This window comes from Xyrauchen texanus, chromosome 8, assembly GCF_025860055.1.
Source record: "Xyrauchen texanus isolate HMW12.3.18 chromosome 8, RBS_HiC_50CHRs, whole genome shotgun sequence".
NCBI classification, from domain to species: Eukaryota; Metazoa; Chordata; class Actinopteri; order Cypriniformes; family Catostomidae; genus Xyrauchen; species Xyrauchen texanus.
In genome coordinates, this window is record NC_068283.1 from 17,499,332 (window position 1) to 17,514,969 (window position 15,638).

The 15,638-nt window shown below is 37.4% G+C and overlaps 1 protein-coding gene across 2 annotated transcripts in view; it reads left to right on the forward strand.

The window, feature by feature from the left end:
• The window catches only part of LOC127647818 (protein tweety homolog 3-like), an 82,043-nt gene that overhangs the window by 38,252 nt on the left and 28,153 nt on the right, over nucleotides 1–15,638 (forward strand). For both annotated transcript variants that reach the window (XM_052132295.1, XM_052132294.1), the window contains exons 3-7: nucleotides 7,590–7,701; nucleotides 8,452–8,672; nucleotides 10,488–10,583; nucleotides 13,618–13,690; nucleotides 14,827–14,902. In XM_052132295.1, the coding sequence (XP_051988255.1) occupies nucleotides 7,590–7,701; nucleotides 8,452–8,672; nucleotides 10,488–10,583; nucleotides 13,618–13,690; nucleotides 14,827–14,902 (578 nt within the window). The remainder of the gene's footprint in view (nucleotides 1–7,589; nucleotides 7,702–8,451; nucleotides 8,673–10,487; nucleotides 10,584–13,617; nucleotides 13,691–14,826; nucleotides 14,903–15,638) is intronic.

Consider the following 15,638-nt stretch of genomic DNA (forward strand, 5'->3'; position numbering starts at 1 on the left):
AAAAATTATTATCAAGAATATGATTTTTGCCCTAATATCAAAGTTCTTACTAGAAAAAATTAATTATAATCCAACGTGTATTTTCTTGATTAAAAAAATATGATTGTGTCTGGTAACATGTGCAGGTAAAATGGCTAGAAATAGCATTTCATCTTAGTGTAAAGCTGACAATTTACACAAGGATTATTTCTATTTCTTCTGCTCCAAACATACTTCAAACTTCTTTGTCTGCTCGTATGAATGTAACACATCATAAGAAAGTGTTTCACCGCTGTTCAAATGCACTTTAGATCGCATCATTTATATGTATTAATGTTTTCCAGCTGAAAGGACTAAATATTAAATGAAACAAATGACAATTAAATGCAAGTAATCTCTTCAGTAATCAAAATACTTTTTGAATCTAACGGTATTCTAATTACCAATGTATATACAGTTACTTATATTTTGTATTTTAAATACTTATTCCCATTACATGTAATTCGTTACTCCTCAACCCTGCCTGTCAGTATGTCATATTGGCTTAATTCTTGCTGAAATGGAAAATGATACACTTATGTTTGGGAAGAAACCTTGCTTTATTGTGAGAAATGTGTGATTATGGTGAGTTGTTTTACAGTAAGAGTCATCATGAGTTAGTTAAGTAGAAGTGCAAGTTGATACATGATTGATTGCCAGATTTGCCTCTTGTTTGCAGCTTGTTTACACTGATAGAATAGATGTGGACCACTTGAAAAGAACAAAACAAATATATCTTGTTAAAGTCGCCATTCATATAAGTCTATATCATATAAATACGTTTATTGGATATTTTGGCTTATTTAATACTGACTTCAGCTACCAATAAGAGTGAACCAATCTTGGGTCCATTTAACAAGTTTCCTCCATTTTGTATATTTTTTTTGTTTAGTCTTTTTGCTGCAAAACTCTGTAGAGACTGCATACACACTGCAACCATATACTACAACCAAATTCACTCCCAAAAAATTCAGGTAGTGACAACTGCATTTTAATTAAATCCACATAGTGTGTACAGAGCAGAAAAATTAACTGTTAGTGCTATAAAATCACAGAAACATGAAAAACTGTGTCTTGATTCATTCGTAGATTTTGAAACATTTAAATGCGGTTGTCACTCCCAAACGTCTGCTGTGTGAACGTGGCCGGATTTCCCCCCAAAATCAGCATTGAAAATCCGAAAGTCTGCAAATTCCTACTCTTATGAATGAGGAGGAAATGAGCTCATGGCAGTCATCCAGTGGACAGTCTTCCTGTGGATCTAGATGGTCAACATGGACATTTTAGCAAGAAACTCTTGTAATGTTTAGCATCTGCCATCTGAACCTGAGAAGGTTAACTTATGCCAGCGGATTTAGGATTAAATGTAATATGCTTTCAACTTCTGTTCCACTGAAATAGTATTATAAGGTTGTACAATCTTTGTATTTCTTGGACGAAAATTGTGTGGAAATATCCTGTGTACTGCTAATGAAGGAAAGTATATTTGAGAGCTTTATAAGAGGTCTCAGTGAATGCATTTGAAGGAACACACAAGTGCTCAAATAGAAACCAGAATGTACAAGAATGTTTGACAAAATGGAGCATGGTTAAGACATGCAGCCTTCTGTCCTGAATCAATCATTCATGAAGAGGCCGACAAGTGATTTGTAAACAACTGAATCTAAGTTACGTTACTGCAGATTCCTCTACCTCTACCGAAGTCATCATGAATCCCCATTGGCAACCCGTTCTGATTCTGTTAAATGATGTAAATCTCTGTGAAACAGGATATTTATTCATTGCAAAAACATGTACAGTAGGGTAGATTTTGTCAATCAAGAATTTATTTGATCGTGACAAGTGGGCGTTCCATACCAGAATGTCAGACCTGAATGCTAGTTTGCTACAACAATTCTAAATTGCTATTTATAAAAAATGCTTTATTATTATTATTAAAAATGGATCCACACCTCTGTCAAAAAGTATTAGCCTAATGTATTTGCTGTAAAGCAGCCTGAAGGACGCATTGCAATTGCACAGCTGCTAAAGTTGCACACTTGGACTTCAGATGTCTGCAGCTTCAGGCACTGCATAAGTGAAGATTATGGAAATCCAGAGCTAGTCTCTGAAACCTTTACAGTGTTTATGGTAATGAGCTCATGTCTTGACATTGAAGCCACTTCAAAGGCACTGTTGGCATCAGTCTGCATTTCTGCAGTTCATTGGGGAATTTTTTTATTTTGGCCTGAGACAGGAATATATGAGCTACTAACTTTCAAACATTTACATCATCAATTTGATAAATCTGTCCAGCTATCCTACCTCCATTATAAAATATATACATTTACATTTGATTACATCATTGTAAAACAGAAATTATTCTTTTAACTGAACCCTAAAAGATCAGTTGGACAAATTGATCTGTATTAAAATGAGTGATGCACAGATATATACTCACCAAGCAATTTATTAGGAACACCTGTACACCTCATGTGATTATCTAATCAACCAAAATGTGTGGCTGCAGTGCATAAAATCATGCAGATACAGGTCAGAAGCTTCAGTTAATGTTCACATCAACTATCAGAATGGGGAAAAGATATGATCTCCGTGATTTCAACTGTGTTACAATTGTTGGTGCCAGATGGGCTGGTTTGAGTATTTCTGTAACTGCTGATCTCCACACAACAGTCTCTAGGGTTTACTCAGAATGGTGCCAAAAACAAAAAACATCCAGTGAGCGGCAGTTCTGCAGATGGAAACGTTTTGATGAGAGTGGTCAACGGTGAATGTCCAGACTGGTTCGAGCTGACAGATAGGATATGGTATCTCAGATAACACCTCTGTATAAATGTAGTGAGAAGTATTGCATCTCATAATGCACAACATGGCGAACCTTGAGGAGAATGGGCTACAACAGTAAAAGACGGGCACTTTATTAGGACCATAGTGTTCCTAATAATGTGCTCTGTGAGTGTAATCGACCAATATTTGGCGAATATAAAATTATCGCCATTGGCTTATCAAGAGTAGTAATTTTGCGTGAAATCCAAGCTACAAATGTTGTAGTTTAACAGCTGGAACAGATAAGATTGCTTCAAAGTGGCCATCTTCAGAAGGTATTCTGTGTTAGTTTCCTGTTTAGCAGTACAACAGCAGTTTAATCAAAGGTCTTCTCTGCACTTTGAAGAGAGAGGTGCTCACCCCTTGCATGCTTTGTGAAAGGGGAATAGATCAGAGGACCATTAAAGAACCAAATCCATCTCACTATGACCATGTGACTCTCCACTTAACCAAATCCCCACTGACACTGTCCACTGGCACTGCATGCTGTTCTGCTGAGATCGGTCTGAAATACACAGCGAATGTTTATTGTCTGTGCTTTCAGTACACAGTCAATAACATTATCAAGTATAAATATGGATGCATTTGGAAAGATGCTAACTTTATTTTCGATTGCTGAAGTTATACCTATGGTATTAATTGAATACTTTTTTTGTTAACCCAGCTAAAGCACAACCAAAATAAAAGCATGCAAATTACATTTGAAATTTCAACTAATTGAAGTAATGTGTTGAAAGCACTGAATTCACCACATCCAGCACTATGAGCTTATAACAGTCATCGTGGCCTTAGGCTCACAGTGATATGCTTCCGTCCAGCATTTTTTGCTGGTGAAATTAACTTTTTGATGCTCTCACTGCTCACTCCACTCTCAGAATCCACAGTCTCACACATGAGCTTGTTGCTCATCATCAATAGAGAATTCATTGAAAAAGCCTGGCCATCTAAGCTCACACCACAGCAGTGGACACTACGGTCAGGATGCTGTGCTTTAAGGGGATAAGTAGAACCTGGTGAGCATGATTAATGATGAGATGGCTCTGCTAAAGTGCTCAGTGCGATTTGTCAATGGAGTGTTATTCTCTAAGGAGCATTTAACCCCATTCACATTGATCAGCAATCACAGGTCTTTACTACTGCTGTATGTTATGCAACCAAATTCTGCCTCTCAACTACAGGGACTATGACATTGATTTGCATGAGTCATGAGGCATATTTTAGTTATTTATTCATCCACAGTTAGTGTTTGGTTCACATGTGCCTGTAAAGACCTTAATCAATGTGCTGATGTATTAGACAGCAGTGGCTCAGAGAGACAGGCTAACAGATGGAGCTTTGATTCATAAAGATGGCAGTGATAACAGCACACAGCTGGAGAACCATTTATCTTTCTTGTGGTCACACAACACCAAGTGAAAGCACCTTTGAGAGATGGGAGTTGACCGTAAGATTTGAGTAACTATTATCTCTTTACAAATTGATGGATCAGCTTGATCAAATCTGCCCCTTTGTTTTCTTCAAGATTTATAGACTTTTACCAACAAGGCTTGTTTGATCAACCCTTATAAACATACCATGATATTATCCAATTGCTTTTTTTTTTTCAGCTGGAAGATGAAATTTGGCTGGCATTTTAATGGTGTTTCAAAATTAAACTTGCATTGAAAGTGAAACTCAGCACAGAACAGGAAAAGTAACCCTGGAAATTAATATTATAGTGTCTGTGCTACTAATTTTAGTTTTTATAGAAACTTTGCTTCTTATGAACACATTATTTTAAGGTGAAGTCATTGTATAGTTCTGCTATACAATGCCTTCACGTTCATGATCAGTTTGTATAGTGCAAACGGACAATGTGCAAACAATTTGAGAAAAGACATTCTGTGCATATCACTCATTCTGTTCATGTCCTGCTGTGAGAGATTGGTGTATTTACTATATGTGGTAGAATCCTTTCCACCAGATCTGCAGTGTAGCTGAAATGCTGTGAACTCCTTTGAGACCACTATAATGGGTCATGTGACCTCAGCCACAGGGGACGGCGAGGTGACATCTGCTTCCTGATCTGCACGATCTTGCTGCAGCACGCATTGAACACCACAGTGCATGGAACTTGCATAGAATAAATGTACCATGCATTAGATTATCCCAACTAACAGCTTGTTAAAAAAATATTAGACTTGGTTTAGGGCTTATTTGAGACTGTCATTTAAGCTAATTCAACTCAAGTGAAAGCCTTCCTGTAAAGGGCTTCAAGTGTCCCAGTGACAATGGGTCCTTAGACATCGCCACATTATTGTGAAATCATAATATTTAGACGTTGGACTGAGCTGTGGGGTTTCGCAATGCAAACGATCGGGCTGGTCAGTTCATTGAATGCTTCTTGAATGCATGTACTCTAGCTGAGAGCTGCGGGGTCTGTCCTATGGTGAATGTCTCTTTGTTTAGCCGCAGACGCCTGCAATGGAGTTGGGTGACATATTTGAGGGAGAGAGAGAGGGTGGAGAATGGGAATGAGTGGTGGGATTGAAAGCCCCATTGGCATGTTGTGTTGTTGCGCCACCTGGTGGTGAGGCAAGAAGTTGTGAAGGGGTTTGACGCATGCTGGTCTTTGACACATCTGTCCCTATCATCTATATCTCCAGTACAAAACCTGTAGGTGGTTCACTGTGGGGAATGCACTGCGGTGAATGCTCTCAATGGGTTTGTGGGGCAGAATATATTTTGACCTGATTTTAAGGCAGGTCAGTCAAAGCTATTAGCAATATCGATTCATTTTAATCTCTGTCCTCCCATCGCTGTTCTAGTCGCCAAACAGACTGAGAGAGTGGTGTGTTGGGTTTCACTGTGCTATCGATCATCTGACCACTATGGGGTTTTTTTTGTTCCCACACCAGTGTGTGCACACTTGCGGAAATGGAATAGAGCCCCTTTGAGGCCACAAAAAGCATTTTGATTAGTAGCTATACAAATAAGTTAGTGAGGAGTGATTTAGCTCAGTGCCTCTTAACTTTCTTAGCTTTTGCTTCAAGACCCAGATGTTACATTGAACGCAAGAGGCGAACCAACATAGTGCTAAAATTGTTTATCACACAAAGGTAAACAAATTTAAACAAATAAAAAAACATTTAAATATATCCATATTAACATGAACTGCATAGGCCCAACAATATACACAAATATTAAGTGTTTAATTTCTAAATGCCTCTTAATTGTGTAAGTCGCTTTGGATAAAAAGGGTCTACCAAATTCATAAATGTAATAAATGTAATGTTGGTGTCATGCTCTCAATTATTTCATGTAGCCTTGTGTTTTTCTTTTCTTTTTTTCCCATGCTTAGATGTTTATGCATGGGAATCATTAATAATAAAACATTCTCGGTTCAGATTCCTAATGATTCTGGTTCCTTAACAGCTCCATTTAATTATTATTTTAGTACTTTTGAGGAGTAAATATTTGGAAATAAAAAACTTCAATTGTCTAATGTATTATTGCCTTCAGCAGCCTGTTAATGTCAGTTTCTTTTAAAAAGTTATATTTATTTATAAAATATATTTAAAAAAAATATATAAAAAAAAGCAAACACTGATTATAACAAAACTTTTAATGTGTTTCTTTAACTACACAATGATATTATCAACCATCCAGTAATTACTCAAATTTAATTATCACTTGCCTAAACTTCACGTAACAATTCTTGGTTAATTTCAAGTTGGACATGACGAAATAAATTACTTATGTTTCAGTACATTTTTCGACGTATGTTTCTTCTGTAGATTTTTTTAAATGACTCATAACAGTAATTCGTACGGGAATGGAATTGCACAGGTCGCACTGTATGTTTTGTGTTGTAGATTAGAAAATTGACTCGTAAGAGTCATTAGTTCAGGAATTTGACTACAGTGCTTGACTCTATGTTTTCCGCTGTAGGTTTAAAAAAACTTGATTCTTAAGGGACATACATTTGGAAATCTGGCTACTTTGTTCACACTGTGCGTTTCATGCTGTAGACTCAAAAACATAGGCTCAGAGGAGTAATTCATTCCAGAATCGGACTACACTGGTCACACTGTTTGTTGCGTGCTGTAGATTCAAAAGAATCGATTCTTATGAGTCATTAGTTTGGAAATCAGGCAGCATGGGTCACACTGTATGTTTCTCACTGTTCATTCAGTAGGGGGGCATCGCTGCATCTGAATAATAGCAGGAAATATTGTCAGAGTGTCTAAGCTTGGTGTTCCTCCCGTATCAGAGGAGGAATGCACATTCAAGAACCAGTAACGGAACCGAAAGTCATAAATCATTTGGTTGCTGTATTTTTCAAAAAATGGAACTGGTTCTGTATATATTTTCAGTTTGCAACCTTTTTTTGATGCTTTTGACAATGTAGACATTTCACGCACCCAGTCCATATTAGCATCTGCCTAATTTGGTTAGCCAATTAATAGATGAATTTGCTCCAAAATAGAACACACATTCTTTGTCAACAACAACAAATGATTTTTGGTCATTTTCTGCACTTTTCCAAACTGCTTGATTACCAATTATTGCTGCTTTTTATGTTTTATGTTTTTTATGTGTGCTCTGTTCTCATTGTCAGGAGTCTGTGTTTATATCCAAGAATTTTCTTTGTAGTCTCCACTGTGTCCTCAACTCATTACTGTCCCACGGCTATGCTAAAGGCCCCCATCTCTCTGTCCTTTTCCCCTCTTTCTCACGCCTGCTCTCTCTTTGTCTCTTCACAGCGCCGGCATTGCTGTTGGTTTCTACGGGAACGGTGAGACCTGCGATGGGGTTAATCGGCTCACATACGCCCTCCGTCATGCCAACCGCACAGTGGCAGGAGTGCAACGACTGGTGAGGCACTTATTCTTGCATTGGCATCAGCATGACAGCACAGCTCTCTTTATCCCTCCAAAAAACACTTTTAATTATCTAGATCAGTGGTCCTCAACTGGTTTCGCTTCAGGACCTAGATTTTATATTGGACATCAAGTGACAACCCCAAAATGGTACCATAACAGTTTATGGAGCAAAAGAGATTGCGACAGAAATGTCCTTTAATCAAAATGTATTATTATTGTTTACTATATTTTATTAGCAAGTAATTTACCACACAAAACGCATTGTGGTCAGCACAAACCTTGTTTATCCTTGCTGCAACTGAACCAATATTTCATAAAGATATATTTATTATTAATTTGTTATTATCCTTGCATTATTTGTCTGCATAATTTGCCTTGCTTCTATCAAGTGGCATACAGTACATTTGCGTAAAAATCCGTAGAATTGGATTGGGTGCACAGTCGTATTGAAAGTGTTTTCTTCTCCTTTTTTATTTATTTTGCTGTTCTATCCTATAACTATATGATAATATGCTTGGTTGCAATTTATTATTTGATTTAAGCATTGTTTTGCCCTGTTGTCCACAAGACCACAAACCTGTCAGAAGAGACATGCAACCCAGTTTTGGGTCGCAGTCCTTCAGTTGAGAACCACAGGTCTAGATGTTCAGTCTACAGAAAACTTCAAACACTCTCAGGTGTTCTATTCTATGATCTGTTACTCATGAGAAAATAAGCTTATAAAGCATATTTGTGTGTGTAGGTATCAGAGAGTACGTCAGCTCAGAGCGAGACTGTGGATGAGAACCTCCGGCTACTGAAGGACCATTATGCAAAACACACAGACTATCTGTCCATCATACAGAAACTGCAAGATCAGCGGGGAGAGCTGGTCCGTCAGATGACCGACATTCCTTTTTGGAATGATCTCAGCATTTCTCTAGAGGATCTGGCAACCAAGATTGAATTATATGACTGGTACAGGTACGTCATGGAGCGTTGACAGCCATTAAATCAAATTAGGCTTTGATGTCTTTCCCATTAAGTGAAATATAGGTACAAGAAATATGTATCTGACACACTTTATGACGGTCATTTGGGGGTCTAAAACTTTTTTCACAATCACAAATCACAAGAGGAAAAATTAGAGCTCAAAGATTTTCTGTCTGTCATGTCAGGCATGAAAAGTCTTCTCTTAGTGAGAATAGAAATTAGCATTCTGTTCAATCTCTCGTCAGTCATTTACATTTCTTGCTGGCAGAAGTCGCTGTGGGATCTGTTAGCTTCCCCAAGAGCTTTAAAAAAAGCTAAATAACTTCCTTTGTATATGTTCCAAAACAGGATAAAATCAGAGACTGTTTAACCTGAGCCCGCTTGTATTAAAATAAACGAGAGAAATTGGAACACTCAATATGGCGTATATTGAAAAGGATGTCCCACCTTACAGTTAAAAGAGCAAGTCACCTTTTATAACTCAGTCAACTCGAGGACATGCATGCATATTAGCTCAACCAGCCTTAAAAATTTTGTTTTTAGTGTGATCTGAGCTAAAGAAGCACAATATATTATACCCTTGTTGTCAGATTTTACTGCTGATTTGAAATTAGATTGCAATATTGGCCAACCGTTTTTGAGATTTCCATCCAAGAGCTGTACTCATGTATCAGGTAGTCATGCCGCTTGTATACATAGAAAGTAGCTGCCCATGAGCGTTTCTAAGTTTCCAGTCAGGGAGTGGACTGACTTGCCTTGAAAGGGACTTTGATAAAACTGTAAAATTAAGAGTTTTAGTGCATTTTTCAGTACATTGATTTTTAGCATCTCATGCAAAAGTTTCTGCCTCAATGCTAGGCTGTTCTTGGGGGTTACTAGGACGTTGCTATGTGGTTATTTGGGTGTTTGGGGATGGTTCCTTGGTGGTCATATTCATTTAAATGGTATGAATCTTCAACCAATACATCTCAGAGGCTGATAAATCGGTCAATATTTGGTATTTTTAAATTATCTGCATCTGCCAATCAATTTTCCCATTTTGGCTGATTTGAGTTCCCTGAGAAGTAAATGACCAGCCACAGTTTGCCTTGTTGTTATGTGCCATTGTGTCACCAGAATAATAGGCTGGTGTGCAACATCTAAACAGTCTCACAGAAAGAGCAGCGACAGACACATATGAGGTTGTAATGTTAAGGTGCTCGTGTGTTTAATTTTCTCTCTCTTTAGACTGTCTTGTCTAATGATGAAAAGTAAAATATCAATCTAAAAAATCTATCATATATCATCTGCAATATGCGCATATCTTCTTTAAACTGATTTTTGTCACAAACCTCACAAAATTTGTACAAATCACTTTTTCTTCCTCTGAAGTGCATATAATAATAGCCTGGATAAAAACTTTATCCATTTGACTCACAAATGTTGCACGATGGTCAGTCCGTGACATTTTGAGAAGGAAAACCGGGCCAAATAGACTGGAAGCGGTCAGTAGATTGCTGCTCTCGCTGGACCCGCACTAGCATGCATGAGAGCAACTTCAAAGTAAACATGCTTCAGGTGCTCTATAAATTAATGTCATATCCACTTTGCACATTATGTACTGTTAGTTTGACTTTTTGTGGGAGAAAATGCCATTGCAAATGCACAAGTATGGTCCATGGTTGCTGGACTTTTTTATTTTGTATTATAATGTTTTTTTGTACTGAATGTTTATTATCTTTGTGTTCGCAAAGCATTGTTAAATGTTGTTATATTACTGCCTCTTTGGAATTTGCTGCAGTAACATTAATGTGTTGTTGTCTTTAGGTGGTTGGGCTACTTGGGTCTACTGCTGTTTGATGTGCTTATTTGCTTGCTGGTGCTCTTCGGTCTCATCCGGAACTCCAAAGGAAATCTAATTGGGTAAGCTGGATCCTATGGGCGTGTCTTTGGCTCATTTGGTGTACACCAAGGAAATAAGTGCTTCAAAAACTACCAAATGGCTTACAATATTGTATGTACTCCTGTTGCTGACTGAAATTGGCAGGAGAGTGAATGATTGTTGTTAGGGAGCTATCCACTCCATGCCATTTCACAAAGCTGCAATTAATGATATCTCACTGTTTCTCTCAGTTATGCCAGCTAGATTCTGACTTTATGAAGTGTCAATTATCCTCTTCTGTTTTTAGCTCAGCCACAGGGATTCTATTCTCTCTTTTGCTCTGATTTCCCCTCTGGGAAGTTTAATTCAGCTATGCCATATAAAAACCTGTTATTACATTCTCTCTCAAAAGAGTGACAAGCTCTTTGCAGTGCCTGAACAACACAGCTTGTAAACTGTGATACATTAGCTCTGTTTCAAAAACTGAGCTGCTTCAGTTCACTGACTTCTAAAGCAACAACCTAACTGAAATGGACCTTCATAAGTGACCTATTTGGAACATTCTACGTGCTCCTCATGTGAAGCGCACGGGAGACTTGAAAAACACAATCCTATGAGAACCAGAAAAATGTCTAGCATAGACAAATTTAGGGTTATTTTTTTTTATTAAGTGGCCATGACAACTTCCTCTCCTAGGTCTATAAATATGGATTAAAATGTATCACAGTTCAATTCAGCACATCAAATACAATATGAATGAAATAGTCTTTTGCCAATAATCCTTTTTTATCATATGTATTTTATGCACAAAACACTATAGTGACATTTAAAATTTTTTGCTGGGTCTCAGGAACTTATGATCATATCATCATAGCTTGTAAGTAAAATAATGAGATCTTATAATGACAGAGCTGGCTGCATATATGAAAATGCACAGAAATGTTAGTTCACACTTCAAATATATCTTATAAAAAGTATATGTCAGAATTTTCAAAGTTTTTTATTTTTTTATAGTGGGTATGACTGTAATGTAATGGTGATTGAGAGATATACCTCAAAAGCCTGTTGTATCCTATTTGATGCGTGACATTTCAGTGGGCTTTTTCAATAAAATAATATACAACATTTTAACCAAGCACAAGTTGCTTATATTCAGAAAATACTCTATTTAAAATATCAGTAAAAATATACATTTACTGTCACTATTACTTAATTAAATAAGCTGTAATTTATCCCAACATAAGAGTCACTTTTTGTGCAAGTCTTCCGCCATTTTAAATAGATCGATATAAACATTGAAAGCGCTTTTTTCACAAATTATCACTAGATGGTGACATAACTATGTGAAACTTGTATGCCATATGTTGTTTGGCTCATCAGCTTGAACAGAGAGTGAAACAGGAGCCTTCAAATGTTGTGTATCATATTTGATACAGACAGCATTGTAGGGTTAAATGTGGAGCGTGTCTCCTCAGGGGGGGTGGTCTCTATCTCCTTGTGCATGCACACTTCTGCCCTCACTGGCCCAGGAACAGAGCAAGGAGGTTACCGGCACTGGTTAAATGATTCTCTGGGGATTTCCACATGCACCACGGCCAATGGGCTTGGAAACAGGTAGCGATGCTGTCTTAGAATTTTTTGGTTCCCAAAATATTCTGGGAGTGTTAGTTCATGGTTATAAATGGTAAAAACCTAAAAAGAATGTTCACAGAACATTTGTAATTGGTTCCCAAAGAATAAAATGGTTTTCGAGAATGCTCTGCTTTTTTTTTTTTTACTTGCAAGTTAGTTTTTTTAGAGCACGTCTGCTTCAGGTGCATGGGTTAAGACCGTTCACATTCTGTAATTTAGTGGAGAACACACAACTCTTCCACTAGCACTGCCAAAAGACACTGGGACGGATGGAGCCATTGTATCTCTTTGGCAATCTTTAACCTACCGAGGTTGCCGTGCATTGTTTCCCTCAGGCTAGTGCTCACATTAAAGGCTGCTGTCTGTTTAAAATATGTTTAAACATTTAACATTTCACATTCACATTACATAGCAAAAAAGCCAATATGATTTGTCAGGCCAAGTCAGAAGGTAAATGTCAAAATTGTTGATTTGCTCGGTTATAAAACTTGCTACTTGCTGAAAGCATGAAATCTTTAAGTTGTGATCATTTATTACTGACTTTAGGCATTTTCTTGAGACAGTCTATGATATTATAAGACCTACTCTCTCTTTTAGCCTTTATTTAAAGGTGTTGGTGGAATCATCATTTCCCTGAGCACTTATATACAGAAATATGTTGTAGGTATATTTATTTCATGTCTGTGTTTTCGTCTGGAAGATGAATTTTAGATTGTTTGTTCATCTGCAAAACTTTAAAGGGATAGTCCACCCAAAAATAAAACTTGTCATTATTTACTCACTCTCGTGTTGTTACAAACTTGTATGACTTTCTTTCTTCCGAGGAGCACAAAAGGAGATATTAAGCAGAATGTGAGGAACTGACAGCATCAGTCACATTCACTGCTTGTTTTTTTCCATACAATGAAAGTGTATGGTGACTAATACTGTCAGTCCCTAATATTCTGTTCAACATCTCCATTTGTGTTCTGCATAAGAATGACATTCATATGGGTTTGGAATGACATACGAGTGAGTAAATAATGACAGAATTTCCATTTTTGGTCAAACTAACCCATGAAACCCTTTAAAAATGCTGCAGTGTGGCTGTTGGGTGTTAGAACGATATTCAACAGATATCTTTGCAAAGTTTTATTTAGAATGTCCAGTCTTAAAAGTCTTAGGTGTTTGTTCAGAAAAAAAGATGCTTAAAATATAGCATAATGCTTTACAGATGATGCGCTTTAGCTTTTAGCAACATATCTGTGTGTACTGGGTGTAAATCTGTCTGGTTGCCTACATAATATTTCATGGTTTCATGTTATGAAAATTGTAGTGTCCTAAGGGGTTTTTCTCCAACCAAAACACTCAGTGAAGTGTTCCAAACCTTTTAGAAGAAAACATGAGGTCTTAATGATAAGTTCAAATAATCATTATCTTCGTTCTCTTTGTCTCCCTGTGCAGGGTGTGTATTCTGGGTGTGCTTGCACTGGTAATCAGCTGGGGCTCTCTGGGTCTGGAACTGTCTGTCTCATTGGTGAGTGTCTCCATGGCAACGCTATTCCATATTGAGGCAGGACAGTACTGTGATGATGCTTCTGTGTTTACAGACCCACTTCCTCTCTGATCTCTCCTACACATGCTAAACTCTTACCTGTAGGATTATCTGAATCAGCCTGTAACAGCTTACCTTTTGTTTAGCCACCTATTTAGTACAAATAAACAACTACTTTAAAAGGGCCATATTGTGGAATATTTTTTAAATGAAAATATTTTTGAAATAAAATTAAATACTAACTTTAAGTTTCACAATCCAAAGCTCTCTTCCCAGTTTACCCAGGCCATGTACTGAAACTAGGCTGCAAAACCATGAGAAAAATGTTGAACCCATCAGAAATGTACAATATTGATGTCACAATATTAACGTGACCATACATGTTTTTAATCAACACCTTTTCAGTATTCACAACTTGGTGGGGCATTGTTAGTCATTTCACAGGTTAGACTATCCTAAAACATTATTTTGCATATACAACTCCTAAAGATATACAAACAAAAGATGTATCTGCTTTTTTTTTATTTTTGGTCTTGCTCTATTTAAATATGTTCTAGACTGATATCTTTGACTGTTGCAACCTGTCTCACAGGTTTTTCAGCGTCTTGTGCAATAAACACTGCATTTAAAGACACCACATTGAGATAACAGCAGTTCAACAAAAAAATGCATCTCGAAACCCTTTTGTTCTGTTCTGTTCTGTTCCATCTAGCTGTTTTTGAAGGCAAGAACGTGTCCTGTCAGGAAATGTTCACACAAGATGCGTCCTTGTGTTTAAAAACAGCTAGACAGAGTGCAGTGGAATTGGAAGGCGTATTAGCTTATACTACCCCTAGATTCATCAATCTTAAAATGTAGCACTCATGACGTAAGACACTGAAAAACAGTTAGATGCCGTTAAATTCCCAAATATGTCAGTCTGGTGCATGTATGCATATACCAACAATTAAAGTAGTGCAGATGGGACATAAAAGGGGGGGAAAAAACCTACTTGGTGATTGTTTTGTTTTTGTGCAAGAAACCTTGATTTAACATAATATTTGGACTTAAAAAAGGTTGCAGAAGTATAGAGCATGGCCCTTTTAATAATCATAATTTGCTGTTCTCTCTGTTTTTAGGGCTTCAGTGACTTCTGTGCAACACCTGATATGTACATTTCCAAGGTGACGGAGCAGTACACACTTATCAAGAAAGGTGAGTTGTTTTACTCCTTTCACATTTATTACAATCCAGCGATGACATCTTTGAAGTCGCACAGATATTGCATGTTTAGTTTTTTCACCTCCTGCTGGTTTGTGAGTAAGATGCTTTATCTAGCAGGTGTTATTCTGAATCATTTGTGAGTCTGGCTGAATTTAGACTTTATGCTGTCCTACGAATCATGATGGAGGAACATATTTTCTGTGGAATCAGCAGTCATGCACACTTTCATTTCCTGTTGGCTCGCAGATTAACTGTTCCCACTGAGTTTCTCTTCCTCACTGTATCAGCATTACTCAACACAGCAGTTCCTTTACAATGTGACTTCATTATCCATAGGAGGTTTGGATGCTCTTAGTAAATCATAGTGAAGAGACATGTGTGGGTGTTTTTCCTCCGCCTGTGTTTATTTTGCGTGTGTGTCTGAGCATCCCATTTTGGGTGGCCAGAGTGAGGGAGAGGCAAATGATAATGGAAGGGTGATATAAGGTGCAAAACGGTCACAGATTCCAGACAAGTCTAATCTATGGGCACTGATGGTATGGTCCATTGGAAAGTGGTCATCGTATACTCTGTTCCCTGACAAGGAATTCTTTACTCTGGTCTGAACACGTGTAAATTCCATTAACAATGTTAACATCTTTTAAGATTCTTTAGCTGTGGTGCATGGGTTAGCCTATGTGGTACAAGCACATTAAACTGTGTTGCTCATTTGAGTCTGGCCTGCAGT